The 15,437-nt window shown below is 38.4% G+C and overlaps 1 protein-coding gene across 1 annotated transcript in view; it reads left to right on the top strand.

The window, feature by feature from the left end:
- PIEZO2 (piezo type mechanosensitive ion channel component 2) overlaps positions 1-15,437 on the top strand; it is a 297,634-nt gene that overhangs the window by 219,897 nt on the left and 62,300 nt on the right. Inside the window, exons 18-26 of the mRNA XM_062633006.1 lie at positions 2,540-2,581; positions 6,776-6,808; positions 7,158-7,387; positions 10,046-10,206; positions 11,216-11,392; positions 11,572-11,697; positions 13,296-13,496; positions 14,873-15,077; positions 15,221-15,322. Coding sequence (XP_062488990.1) covers positions 2,540-2,581; positions 6,776-6,808; positions 7,158-7,387; positions 10,046-10,206; positions 11,216-11,392; positions 11,572-11,697; positions 13,296-13,496; positions 14,873-15,077; positions 15,221-15,322 — 1,277 coding nt within the window. The remainder of the gene's footprint in view (positions 1-2,539; positions 2,582-6,775; positions 6,809-7,157; positions 7,388-10,045; positions 10,207-11,215; positions 11,393-11,571; positions 11,698-13,295; positions 13,497-14,872; positions 15,078-15,220; positions 15,323-15,437) is intronic.

Here is a 15,437-nt window from a genome sequence, read left to right as displayed (position 1 = left end):
GCTTTTAATTTGGCTCACTTCTGTTTTTCAATGTCCATTTTGGGTGCCAAGTGAAGACTAGGAAATCTCTGGCAAATACCACATTTGCATTGGACAATCAGGCCTTTTTGTAAAGTTGAACTTCAGGAATGGAAAAATCCCAAACCTGGGGTCACTCTAAAATACAGACCATTGGCTTTCCTAGATCTTTGAGATATTCAGCAATCTCATCTGGAAGTTCATTAGGATTTTTTCATTATTTGGGACCTCACTTTTCCTGTGTTTAACTCTTCCATATTCTCCTGCATAAAAACAAATCTGGCCTAGGATCCTGCTCCATGAGTTTAAAGCAGAGAAATTATTTCATAGTAAATTGTGTCATATTAGGCAATTTACTCTAATTCTTTGAAGAAACCAATCAATTTAGACACTTTTTAGGGTGTTTACCTGTAATTCAGCTGGGCTTCTGTGAATGGGGACTAGCTGGATAACATCATGTTCACCACAGCATGTGATGGAATAATGACAGTTTATCTTAACAGAGAATTCTGCTCTAGGACTTGCTAGATTTACAAAAGCATTTCAGATACTTCTTATGCATTCAATTTAATATGAAGCTACTTTACAGGGTATGATACAACTATGTTTGTGTTTTCTGTCATCAGTGCAAGAGAACAAGCTCTACTTTTATAGAATGCTTCCAGTTTCTGTATTTAAATATTTGTTAAAACCAGAACAAATCAAACTTGACAAGATTTCCTAACAAAAATGCGTTATGTGGTTTTGGTTGTTTTTTTTTTTTCTTAAACTTACCTTTTTAAATGGTTGGTTGGATAATACCATTTCCTTCTGCTTTTCTTGAATTGCTAAATGTGATGGTAGAGTCAAGGGACCACTGAAGTGTCCTGTTAGCACAGTACTTGTGCAGCAGGTGTACATTAACATCTCTGACCTGGGCAGCCATGTCCTGAAACCAGAAGCCAGATAGGTGTCTGAGCTGAAACGGGGATTGTTCCTAGGCTGAGGCATTTGGGTGCATGCATTACAGTGTGCAGTAACTGCATAAGCTCTTTCGTAGCCCAAAACACTTTGCATTTGTGCCAGGTAAAATAGAAACAGCTTCCACCTCCCACCTAATAGGCACAAAATGGCAAAAAAAATGCAACAAAACAACAAATGAGGCACTTGCAGGATTTAGGTGGGTTTATGGTACATTATACTCTGTGAAACCACTACTTGCACATTTTTCTATTATACATGAAAGATACCAAAATGATATACAACTCTTAACACTGCCTGAGGAGTGAAACTACAGCTTATTTCTTCCCTTGATGCAAAAAGTCAGTACTGAGCATCAGCTAACTCTATAGTTCAAAGCTTCAAAATGAGAGCTCAGCTGGCATTTGTATTGATGATCCATAAAGCTGGATAGGACCTAGCACAACAACCAGCTCCAGCTTAACAGTAATGCTAGCAAAACAAAATAAGTTGCAGGGGCATTTAAAATACAGATTAAAGACTCTTATGTGTATGGGCAGTTTTCTTACAAAGCAACTAAATCTCATTTTTCCCTTTTACTTTGAAAACACTAGAACTCACTCAACAGCTAGTTTACCTTTCAAAACTGCTTATATGCTCTTTCTTTTGTAATAAACAAAAAAAATAAAATAAAGAAACTGAATGTTTGTTTTGAGTAAGCAGACAGAACTGAATCCTTTTAATAGAAAACTTGTTCAAATAACCACAACAGATGAAAGCTGGTCATGAAAGTAATAGGGAAAACAGCTCCAGTTCCTCCATCTGTCCCTGAACTGCCATGTGTGGTTATAGTATGTTTGTGTCTAACTGAAGAGTACTGTTAAAATTGCTGAGACTGTTCTGTATTAAGATGTTGCTTCACATGAGCAAAGTTTGTAGAGTGAGTTCAAGAGTAAAGCTCTTCCAGATACAAATAAAGGGACAGAAAATGGCACATTGGAATTGGCAGTCCAAGGCACTTCTCACTGTTTATAAAGGTGACAAAGCTGAGTGTCTCAATTTTGCATATGCAAAAACCCTCTGATTAGGACTTTCCAAGCCCATTTTCTTGCTGATGAATTGTGGTACGGCAGAGATAAAGGCTGTGAGATAATTTAATATGATGCTCCATCATAATTACTTTTAAATAAAAAAGAAGCAAAATACCTATGATAGATATATCTATTACAGATACACATATCCATTATATCCATCTATTTTAAAAATATGGATATTGTAAGGCTTACTTGCTATAAAACAGTAGAGGCTGTTCTCACATGTTGGGGACCATGTAAAGTACCTGTGGTTCTAACTGAAGTTGCATCTAGATGTCTAAGGAACTAATTGCATTTGTAGGCTTCCTAGACTTTTCACTGCATGGTATGTGTTAAGCTTTCAGATTGTGCTTTGTTATGACAATGTGTCTCTCTTGGTAGACAGGAAAGTGCATTCATTCCTATTTAACTATTTCCTTTTCTCTCTCTCTAATTCATTTCCCATTTTCATCTCATGCATTCTTGTGCTTTCATCTCCCACCTCATAGCCATGCCAAAGTCAATGGCCGTGTTTATCTAATAATTAATAGGTGGGTACTTCAGTTCTTCCTTTCCTTTAAAACAGATGTACCTTAACTTTGTTCTTACTTCTTAATTGCCTTAAAGTATGTTCTTGCTGCACAGTTCTGTGAAGTAAGCAGGGAGATAATGTTCAGGTACTGTATTCTCCTGTAGCTGCTAAAGCAGTTAATACATCTCTCCTCTATATTTATACGTTGCGAGTTCATTTCCCAGCTGGGAATTTTTCTCTAAAATTTTGCCCATGCCTCAATAGAGGAATAATTGGTGCTATTTGTAATTGGCTGCAGACAATAGACTTGGTTGAGGAGGCTCGTTTATCTACCCTTTGTGTGTGCATGGAAAGATGCATGCCTGCATGTGCACAGGTACACACAAACACGCAGATACACTCAGACACACGTCTCTGTCTTCTTCACAAGCATCTAAGAAAGCGAATTTGAGGGCCAGATCAATTACGGTATGTATTATGAGCTTGTACAGACTGAGATATCCCTGTTCAGAGACAGAAATGGAACATGCAGTACACTGAAACCACTGCACGCAAAGGCTGTTAATTCATGGGCTGAGTTGAGTGCTGCAGGATCCAAACTAGAAAAGCCCATGTTCCCACCATCGTCATCCCTTTATACATGTTATCTTGAAAACAGTTCCATAAACTAGATTTATTTCATAATATTTGACTGGAGCACATGTAAGCTTTTGTTTAATCAGCTTTGAGAATAGAAGGACTTCTGAGTTTGTTGGGGCTACTGAATATAAACAGAAAAAACAAAAAAATCCCTTGTTTAGATATTTGTGACTACCTGCTCTAACAAGAAGTTAATTTATGTCTCATGTTCCCACTCCTTCTTCAAATGTCATCACATAGTTTAGGCCAGGGTTCTTAGAAGTTCACCAGAGCTCGAAACCTGGTCTGTATGAAGCCCATGTGTCAGGGAGCAATGAGGGCAGGCACCTTGAAAAGGGCCAGCAACCTGGGAGCTGAGGGGCATGACCAGGAGGAAAGGGTGGACTCTCACCCACGGGAAGTCAGGCTCAGTAACCAGCAACTGAGGGTGAGGATTAGATCTGGAGATGGTAACAAGGGTCAGCCACAACTTGGTGTGCTCTCAGCAAGTCCATAGCGGTAAGCCAGATCAACAGTGAAGGTGGGGAGTCAGTCTGAAGGTCAGGCTTAGGGTAAGTGAGGCATGGGAGAAGCACAGGCACGGCTGCAATGCAGCTGCACTGTAGCAGTGACAGCCTTAGCGTGAAAGCAGCTCCCAAAGAAAGGAGAGAGACTCCCTGCACTGAGGCTTCCTGGCCTGTCCATACACCCCAACATGTACCAAACAGCTGGCCTTGGATGCAAGCAGCAAAACCCTCTGCAAGGGTAGGGAAAGCATTTAGGGTCCTCCCCATAGAGGTATGACACTGTGTGCTTAGTTTTGAATCTTGCATACCAAATATTCAGGGTCGCTAATGTTCTGCAGAGCAGAAAGCTTTCTTTTCTTAAGGCTGTGCATGAGAGATACTCAGTAAATTGTTTTGAGCCATTTTCAAGCAATTAATGAAGTGGCAAAAAAAGTATCAAAGGACAAAGATACTTCAAAATGCACCCAGTAAGTTGTTATTAATTAACATTCTGCTCTAGCAAATTATAAGTAGATGAAATTATTAGGAGTCCAGCAAGAACCCGGGGCACGTGCCTGTTTTTAGTGGCTCTGAAATTGCTTTGATGTCTAAAACCAGATCTACTAGTATACTTATTATTGATACCGCATTTAATGAATTTGCAGGGAAGAAATGTTCTCAGTTAAAAGCATTAGTGGCTGTACCTGCAGGGCTTGTTGTCTACATTATTATTTAGTTATTTCACTTCCTAAGTATCAGACACAATACCTTTGTGTTATTTCGGATGATTTCCCACCAGTATGTGATGTCCAACCTGAAGTTGCATCAGATTAGCTGTGAAGCCTATATGGGTAGCTTGTCTTAAGTATTCTAAACTAACATAGTTTTTATATCCTAGTATGTCAGTGTTGGAAGAAAAACAACCCTAACAATAAATGAGAAAGCTTAGGAAGAAAGATTCCAAGTAGGCTAACTATCTGAATAGTGGGCAGGGCTTTCCATCTAGCTTTGGATCTCCTGAGCACACGGTCCCATGCTCAAGCCTACTGATGCTGATAGAACTAAGCGCCAACATACTGAAAACTAAGTGCGTACTGAAGCTTTAGCAGGTATATATTGCATGAACCCGTCTGTATAACCTAATCACCTTCTGGATCCTGGATACAAATTGCAGCTAGATGAGTAAGAGAAAGATGAGTCCTCTCATATAAAATCCTGTGGGGTTACTGTCTTTCTGTCCAGTTTTCACTGAGGTAAGTCCTTAAGTCCTTGATTTACACCAGTGTGAATGTAGATTTTTCCATTATAAAAGTCAGTTGGGAAGATACCTTTGCACATGTGCAAAACTGTTTGATTATATGGATGCTTTCACTTCATGGGGCATTGCCTTTTAAATGGGCTCCAATGATTTGTATTAGCCAGGAATCTCTATATCATTTAAACTAAACTGAAAATTCATTTGCTCTCCTTTATTCACGACCCTCCTGTTAGTACTTTATCAGAGTTTTAGGTAGATATGCAAAGTTAGTTTTAGGGAATATTATTGTTTAGTCATTTTACAGAGATTTGAATACCTTTTTTTGTACATATGCCAGCTTAAATATGAAAATAAAGTGTATCAGACAAAAAGCCGTATTTTCAGTAGCCAAAGCTACTCAACATATTGTTGGGTATAAGAGATTTCCATATTATTGGGCACTCAGGTTCATTGGTTAATCCGTGATGAAGGATTTTAGTGATCATTGGCATGAATTTATTTTTTTCAGTGAGATTTTTTGGTGCTTTTGATCTTGTTAAACTCTTAAACCACCTTTTCTGCTTTTGGGGTAATTCCACTTCAGGATCATTTAGTCAAATTTTTGTAGTTTTTCCCTCATTTAAGCCACCAAATTTTCCATCTTGAAGACATTACAACTCCCAAATACTTGAAAAATAATTCTGCTTGCTTGCTTTGTCATTAACCACTTAACCTATGCGCTATAATTTTTTTAATTATCAGATGGATAAATCTAGGCTTTTAGTTCCTTGGACTGTAAAAATTCTACTTAAAATTAGGAAAATTTCATGTCTAAATGGTAATAGTCCAGAATTTCACATCATGAAAAACAAATCCTGGAGATGGTACTATAGCATATTAAACTTATTTGCATTAGTCCATGAGCAGTCTAACAGGTGCCTGAAAGTATGCTGAGTGTAGTAATTTCAACAGCATAAATAAACGTTTAGTGACCTGATCATACAGATACACACTTGCCAAAGGGAGACTTTATTGCAAGAAGTTGTACTCAAAGGGACTATTTATGGCAGTAAGTGCTATGCTCAGCGAAGCACATAGGATCGGGAAATTAGGAAGTTTTCTGCAAATACAGGAGAGTCCCAACAGCACACCTGGGGAAGAAAAAAGAAAATACCTGAAGCCATAAAGGAATGTTTCTTTTTTCAGTAAAGATTTGTACTGAGTAAATCTCAGCAAATTTGGAACCATGGCAGTGGAAAAATACCATTTCTGAGTTGAATCACTTGTATCCCAGTTTTGGTTGTCTGAAAATTACTTACAGATTTAATAACAGATAGTTAGAAATATAAGAAAAAATCCCAGTGAGATGTAGAAAAGAGAGAGAGAATGAATGGCTTGGTCAAAGACAGACATGATAAAATATATAGAAGTCACAGCCTTGGAATTTTTGCTTTTGTTTGTTTCCAGACCTATAGCTGGAAGAAAATTTGCAAATTCCTTGGCTTCCCAGCTGCATCTTCCAATTGGAAGAATGTGGAAATGCATTTACAGTAATCAGTCAGATACTTGTGATGATTCAGCTGCATTACTGATAGCATGGTACACTGACCATGTTTAGCACTGGTGTAAATAAGTGGCTCCCTTTCCATCTGTGCTGCAATTCCTTTTTTATTCATAGAAGTGCCCTGTGAATGTCATGATGGCATGCTCTTGGCATCAGAAGGCTTCTGCAGATGGAGCAGGAGAATGCTTTATGACTTGTGATATAGCATGACATATTTGTCAGTGACCTTCTTCTGTAACCCCTCTGTTCTCATCTCCCTTTTCTTTCTGTTCCAATTACCTTGAGCAGCCTCAAGAAAAAAATACCAAACCACCAAAATGAGTAAGTCCCCTATGAAGTCATGAAATGTTTCCTCTTAAACAATGTCATTTCATGCTTCTACATCTTAAACTCTGACCATTTTCTCCTGTGGGGAAAATGTCAAGTTTAAGTGTCAATACCACTCATTACTAACTAACCATTAGTATCTGAGTGAGAAGTAGTTACTAATACATTCCGACTCAATTTGCAGTGCGTGTTTGGAGAAAGTACCAGAATCATTAACTTTTCCACTTCTAAGGCATTTTCCATGAATAGTTTTTTTTTTTTTTCTAATTATATATCTTGAAAAAGAAAAAGACTACAATGCCATTACTGCTCGGTTTGCTAACACACTACTATTTACCAACAGACTGGTGCACCAAGATGGAAGCCTGCCTGACATAACTATGATGAATTTAACAGCCAGCAGAGAAAAGGAAGAGGATAAAATGCTGGAAGAGGCTGGTGAGAAAAGAATGGAAGAGTCAGAGGGGGAGGGGGGGAAAGGGAGGGTCGATAAAGGAAAAGAAGAGAAAGAAGATGAGGACAAGGAAGATGATGATGATGAAGATAATGAATCAGAGGAAGAAGAAACTACAGGTAAGCTCTGCAGATTGCAAACTTTGTCTTCCTCTGCCTTAGTTAACAGTGGCAACTGATGGTTCATATTTGGTCATCCCTGCTCACCTTACATTTTCCTGCTAATTTTGCATATAGTCTTTTCCAAAAGAGGCTGAACTAAGCAGATGGCTACCTGTAAATTATTTAACAAACTATAGGCTCTTCTAGGGAAAAATCATACTTCTATAGGATCCCAAGAGGATAAAAACAAAAGAAACCCCTCACCTTTTTCAGGTGGTCTGGGTTGGATTAATAGGAGGTTACCCCAAATCCTAAGAACTCCTTTAGAGTGAAATCTCTTTATAATAAAAATACACATGCATATTTAATCTCTGATGCTGCATGCTTTCAAGGCACTCCACTCCAGAAGTCTCAATGGCTTTGCTTCATTATTCATGTGCACATTAGTGCCGTATTTTTCACTTCTGAATATGGAATGTGTAATTGATGCCAGATGAACATAAAAATGCTTAAGTGCAGACATGGATAAGGCTGATGTTGTCATCCTTAATATTGCTAGGATGAAGTCCTAACATGAATTATTTCCCTGAATCAGTTTGTAATATGAGCCACGAGGAAGAGCATTTAATGCCCAAGGAAGCTGTACTGTTTGGAAATGGCATTACCATGGATTTAGTTACTCCAATATGCCAGTATTTATAGGACTGTGACATATAAATAGGGACAGGGTCTTTGTCAAGCAAAATGGCTTAGCTGCCTCAAGGAAGCTGAACTGAAACTATTTACCTGTCTTGGCTGGCAGATCTTTCCTTACAGAGGTGTTCATGGAAGCATTTTTTGGCCAGCTCTCATGCAGTCTTATGAGGGGTGATGAGTTTGTTGCACTCTAGACATCCTTACATTGTGGAAGGGCTTGGGGACAGAGGCCAGCTGGTGAAGGTTACCCTGCGCAGTGACACATACAAGCAGGGAAGTGGGGAGCCCCAGCCTTCTCCCTGGGGCCCTTTTTGCACTGCAGTGACTGGGGCTTGGCAGTAACATGAGGTGCAGCAGTCATGTGTGATACACCTTTAAGCTGTACATGCATTTATTGCTAGCAAAGATTTATATTATTTTTATATAGCCATGTGGCTGGAGTTTTGACATTAAATATGTTCACATGTGCAGACTTTATTACACAGTGATATACAATTTTTCAATGGATGCAGTCAGGCCTGTTTTTTACCCCATGTGCAGTTAGTGCCTGGACATGCTAGACAGTTTTCTACAGTACCTTTTCTGCCTGCTTCACTTAACTGGCACTGTCTGATTATACCCTGCATGGTGGCAACACTGTAAATAAAAATACATGCAGTAAAAGAATGAGTGGGAGCATCTAATTCTATAAATAAAGACTTTACTTAAATACAGTCATTGTGCCTATAAAAGCACACATGCAGGATTAAAGTTCTACAGCTTAATTAATTTGGCTGGTTTAATTATGTACTCATTTACATCAGTCAGCATTTTTATTAGGATTTTGTAAGTTGTAATTGGAGAAAAAGGGCAGAAGAAAAAAAGGGATTTGGTTGTTAGGTATTCCAGAAGTTTGCCTTTTCACACAAGTGTGCATGTGTTCTTCACACAAATATGCACAGAATGACCATCTTGGTTTGCTTTATATATAAAATCAGCAGATAAGTTGAAATAATTATACTCAGAAGCTGGTAGCTCCTTTGCATTTTTACCAGCTTAGACAGTGATGTGTATCGGTGTCACTTGCAAATGTTTCTATCTCTGATGTTAACTGCACGAATGTTCTCACAGCATGCAAAATCCTTCCTAATCTCCAAAGTGCTTCTGAAACCCTTAATACAGTGTGAAGACTTTATAATAATATATACCAGCCTGGTGAAACAGTTTTATAGGAAGCCCACAAGAACTTAGAGAGCACTGTTCAGCATATGCATTGACATATATCCTTATATGTAATAGATATTGCCATATGCTTGCTCACTGGGGTATTATTTAGGAGGATGGATTTTTTAGTGAAATATTGTTTGCAAAGGGATTCTTTCACCTGACTTCAGGATCAAAACTTGACAAGTTTTGCCTTGTCTATTTTAGATGACTGTCCTGGGATGGCACAAATCACACTCTAGGAGAGTGCGCTGTTTACAGGGCAGTTTAGATAACTGACCTGCGAAGACAGCTACAGTATAACTGCCTAAACCCATGTGACAAGAATCCTACTGCTAGTAAGCATGGATCTCTTTTAGATTGGCTGAAAAGCTTTCTGAAAACAGACTGAGTCCACAGCTTCCAAATATCAAACAAAATCCTGTTCTTTCTGAGCTGAATAAGGGCCAGGGCTGAAGTGTCTCAGATCTAGTCCCTGGGTGGCAAACCTAAGCTTAGATCCAAAGATATTGCAGGAAAATGGAGCCCAAGAAGATGGTATCTATCTGCTAGAGGGGAATAAAAACACTATTGACTCTTGAAGTGGGAAATCCTTTCAGTGAATGTGGATGAGAAGGAAGAGCACCACAATGAGCACCACTGAGCCATATTTCTTGTCTTACTCTAAAACCTAGAAGAGAAGTAGCAGAAAGTTCATTGTTGTCTAGTGGAGCATTCCTTTTTACAGAGACCTTCTGTTTTTCTCCTCCCAATGGTTCTGCTTGAACACCTCTGCAGACTTAAGGAACAAGTGGCATCTGGTGATTGACCGCCTTACAGTGCTGTTTTTGAAATTCCTGGAGTATTTTCATAAGATGCAAGTCTTTGTGTGGTGGCTGTTGGAGCTGCACATCATCAAAATAGTTTCCTCTTACATCATCTGGGTCACAGTGAAAGAGGCAAGTAAACACCCCCTGTAAAAATCTTACCCATGGAGGAGGCTTGTCAGCATCTGCATGCAGTGGCATACCCAAGTGTGTAGGGACATGCTTCCTCATGTCAGGCCTCACTAAAATTGTGGGAACCAGCTGAGATTGTCAGTTGCTGAAGAGCTGCCTTGATTTCTTCCACAGTGATGCTCTGTCTGCCTAGATATTCTCGTGCTTCCCCTTTTCTCTATGTACTAAGGTTTTATATGTCTAATTCTTTAGATTCAAGAGACGTAATCCCTCCCCTACTCAAGATGCTGTGGGCATCATCCAGGGATAGAGGGTGTAGAAAAGTTTTAGCATCTAGAAGATTTACTTAAACAGCCTGGTGCTGAAGAAACAGGAACATGGAAATAGGTGTAAAGAAAAAGGGAGCAACGCATTTAGCTGTGCATTTGGTGTGGGCAGTATGAGTTCTCTACCTGACATAGCCATTCCTTGAACAGGGTAACAGGACGAAATTCACTGGAAAACACCAAAATATCAAAATAATATATTTTCAAATATCAAAAATACAAAAAACAAAGTGATAAATAAAAAATATAAAACCCAAATAAACAAAATGCCTCATATCTTTGGGGGGACAAAGCTCAAGAGGATGAAGCTGGGCTCCACAGATGCATGGATCTGTATCATATGTACTAAAGCAGCAGAAATAGCATATGGTCCTTCATATTTCATGCGTTTTTGTAGGGTGGGTATGCAGTTTTGACGGTCTAATAATATTAATATTATGTAGGAGATAAAGTTTTTCCAAAACTGAATGTTAAGCCTTTCCTTCTTCACTTACCACTTTGTGTCTGTGTTATTGTGAATATTATTGTATTTTTTGTTCCTTTTTTTTTCTCACAGTTTCTCTATGTCCCCCTTTCTTTTATTTATTTTTTTATTATTATTTTTTTATTACTATGGAAAAGGTCAGACTTTCTCAATTCTCTTGTTACTCCATGTAATTTCCATACTGTTTTTGTGCTTTCAGGTGTCTCTGTTAAACTTTGTGTTTTTAATTGCCTGGGCTCTTGCTTTGCCATATGCTCAGTTTCGCCCACTGGCATCAAGTATCTGCACTGTTTGGACATGTGTGATTATTGTCTGCAAAATGTTGTACCAGCTCACATCTATTGATCCCAGCACTTTTTCCAGTAACTGTACATTGGTGAGTACAAGTGCATATTAAAAAGGTTTGGTTTGCTGCCTTCTTCAGTGAAGAAGAGCAAAAGGAGCATATCAAGTACCGAAAACTACAGTTCACCTGATGTATTGTTGTTGATTATCATTCCCTCCCCAAGCAGCCTTAAATTCATATTTTTATAAACTGTTGCATTTTCTTTTTAGCCAGGAGAGAATGAAACTAAGGTCAATTTAGAAGAACTCAAAACCTCAGTCCTTTACAGTGGGCCAGTTGATCCTGCAGAGTGGGTTGGATTGAGGAAGTCTTATCCCCTACTTGTGTATTTACGGGTAACTTCTTTAATTATCTGTATTGAGATTTTTTAATTATTATTATGTATGATGAAATTAACAATGTCTTTGAAATAAATCATCTCACACACACACACACACACAAAAATGTTACGCAGGCCATTGACAGAAGTAGAGAGGGGAAGAGAGAGTAGAAGGCTATATCTGTTACACAGGACATTCAGTACCAATTAAGATAATCTGCATGTAGAAATATGGCTTTCTGACTCTACCATCTGTTAAAAGCACTCTAAGAAATGTGATGTTTAAGAACTCTTAAGTAATTAAGAAGTACATTGCTTTCAGGTGTCAAAGGACTGATGGGTCTAATTGAAGTAATTGACTTGAATGACGGTACATGCCATAAGCAGTTAATTTTTTTAAGTGCTTATTCCTTAGCCACAGCTTAGGAAATATAATGAGTTAAGGGACTAGTTCATTCAGACACTAGTAAATGGATGTCTTTTGTTTTTCTTCTTGGCTTTGGTTGATGCCTGTGAGCAATATTTTATTATTCCTGACTTGATTAAAAAACCCTACTTCCAATAAAAATGAGCCAGCTCCTGGGGCAAACCTTGCATTTCTCTTCTTAATTTAAAGAATCTCCAAAATTTTGTATACACAGTGTAAGCTTGTCAGAAATTGGTTGATTCAACAGCAGCAAGTTTTGGTCTAACAAGATTTATTCCTCCTTTCTTTCCTGAGAGCTTACATTTGTGTGCTTTGTTTGTGTAGGGAAGACCTGCCAAGCTCTAGTGGTCAATATATCAGGTCCTGGTAGTACCTTTTGTGTCTCACTCCCTTAACCATAAACCTCTCACAATTAAGAATGTGTGTGGGGAAGAGACATTACTGACCTAAGAGTTATGCATGAATCTTGAAGTTGCCTAGTATTGTCTGGCTTGCTGCTAGGAGCTTTACAGCTATAAATAGATAATACTTTGGGATTAGAAATTATTCTGGAAGGATTTTCACAGAGTTACAAAATAAAATGTCTCCTCTACATAGAGAATTGAGTTCAGTGCTGGACCTGAAGGTCCCAGGCTTCAGGTCTTCAAGACACTGAAGACTGGCAGATAGACTGTTTATTTAAATGGGTGTCCAGGATATATTTACATTACCCAGCATCGTTGCAGTTTAAGGAGGTCAGTGCTTGCCACCTAAATGACTGCAGATGACTTTTTTGTAAGCTTGTATCCTCTATCTCCTGCAAAGCAAAGCATGGTATCTTGCATACCCTGTTTATCCATAGCATGGTATGTAAGATACCATGAGACATGAGGGGGCACATGGATGGGTAAATGCATTTTCCATCACTTTACTTTCCACAACTAGTATTCATATTAGTATTTTTAATGAATGTCTTTAAATATATCTTCTGAATGTCAGTATGTTTCATCAAAATCCAAGGAGTGGTAGGAACCTTTCTTTGTTTCAATTATAGTAGCAGGGAATAGGTGTCTGTGTATCCTGGTGTGCAGAAGTACTCAGTGGTAACATCCATTTGAGTATTCTTGGGTTTAGGCTTAGCAGAAAATTGCATCACTTCTTGTGGGATTGATCTTTATTTAATATTCTTCTGATTGTGTCTCTTGTAGAATAACTTACTGATGCTGGCTATTCTGGCTTTTGAAGTTACAATCTACCGTCATCAAGAGTACTACAGATGTCGAAATAACCTTACCACACCTGTAACTAAAACCATTTTCCATGATATTACAAGAGCACATCTGGATGATGGACTGGTAAACTGTGTCAAGTATTTCATAAACTATTTCTTCTACAAGTTTGGTTTGGAGGTAAATCACTTTCTTTAGATTATCATTCCAAACATTTCGGTAGTGTTATTTTTTAATACTAGCTTGAACAGCTTTTGACAGCTGGATGCTTCTTAGTCATTACTCATGTTAGACCTTGCCACAGTTCATATCTGCTGGTAGTGGTTTTCCTCTTGTTTTTCTTTGTATGTCTTACTTATAACTCAACTTATAACAGGGGGGTCAATGGGCGGAATTGAGGCATACCCTCTCATGAACACACGCATACAGAGGGAACTAGGGACTGCAGGAGCTGAAGGAGGAAGCAGGGGTTACCAGGCCATTGGCTTTGTTTAAGCATTTCTAACTTTCTTTTGCTTTTGGCTGCACAAATACATCCTTCCTTATTATACTTGTTACTACAGTTGTTAGCAGCCTGCAGGAGTGGGAGCTCCAGCAAAGGTTATTGCTTATTGAAGGAGTACTTTCAAAAATATTTGTAGAAATACTGATTTTTCACAACTTTATATAGCTCTCTGAATAAGGCAATTCCTAGGCTAATACATCCCAGATCTAATCATAATGATCCTCTCGGCCTTTTTATAAAACACTACTACCCCTTGCTACTGAAAAACAGTCAGTCTGAGGATTAAGAATGATTGAAAATTAAAATTAATCAGCAGCCTGTTTCCTTCAGGAAATAAATTTAGCCTCATCCTAATCTGAGGAGAGAAAATCAAAACAGTGAAGTGCACTGAATAAATGATTAACTATGAATTATTGACTAAGTTTGAAACATGCTTCATGGCACAGAGTGAAGGGACTACTTTAAGTGGAGCCAGAGAACAGAAATGCTCTGGGATGCAGACCCTTTAGAATAATAGAGAATTAAATCTGCCTTACAGGAATTGACTGGATTTGTCTATAGCAAATACAGGTTGTATGGTCTAAACCTCTTTTCTTTTTGTCTGGTTCCCACATGAGGATATACTTTAGTGGCTGCTGTTCTTAATAGTTCCTCTTCTTTTTCACATATGTAAGTGCTTTCAAAGTGTATGGCTGTATAACATGTGTTTTCTTTGGCAGCAATTAAACATTTACCATATAGGCTACTGTGACAACACTCTTTCCATTCTGTATCTTTAGATACCACATAATGGAAACCTGCTTTAGCACTGTATTCACATAGTTGACACTTGTAGAAGAGCATCAAAACTTTTGGGTGTTGGGATGGGGGAGGTTGCTGTTGGAGAGATACAAACTGTTGGAGAGAAACAAGTTTATTGGTTTGCACAGGGTTCCTGCAGTCAGCTCCAGCACATGTGCAAGCGTTCTGCCAGGACCCAGAATAGTTTATCATTGCTGCGTTGACTAGTCATCAGGTTGCAAATGTTGCTTATTTCTTTATTTCTTTCCAGACCTGTTTTCTTCTATCAGTGAATGTAATTGGTCAACGAATGGATTTTTATGCCATGATTCATGCCTTCTGGCTGATTGCTGTATTGTATAGACGAAGAAGAAAAGCTATTGCAGAGATCTGGCCGAAATACTGTTGTTTTTTGGCATGCATCATTACCTTCCAGTACTTTCTTTGCATTGGCATCCCACCTGCTCCTTGTAAAGGTAAGGGCACTTGTCCTTTGTGGACAATTACTGCTGCTTGATTTTGCACAAAAAAGCTGGAAAATTGATACGTATTTGGAAGAAAAGGATGAAGTAATTGTCTTAAAGTGCTGATTGCATTTTTGTGTGCTTCTGTCATACAGACTATCCATGGAGAAGTGGTAATGCCAACTTCAACTCCAACATCATAAAGTGGTTATATTTTCCAGACTTCATTGTGAGACCAAACCCTGTCTTCCTTGTCTGTAAGTATTTTAGCCCATAGTTGCGAAGTGTTTACACGCCCTTTGCTTAAAACATCTATCTAGTGTAATTTGAAGCCAGCATTTTATTTACTCTTCAGTTGAAAACTAGAATATT

This window comes from Pezoporus occidentalis, unplaced genomic scaffold (assembly GCF_034315485.1).
Source record: "Pezoporus occidentalis ecotype Australia unplaced genomic scaffold, CSIRO_AGI_Poc_V1 ctg4, whole genome shotgun sequence".
Taxonomy (NCBI): domain Eukaryota; kingdom Metazoa; phylum Chordata; class Aves; order Psittaciformes; family Psittacidae; genus Pezoporus; species Pezoporus occidentalis.
Note: the sequence above shows the minus strand (reverse complement) of the source record. Positions and strands in the feature narration are given on the sequence as shown.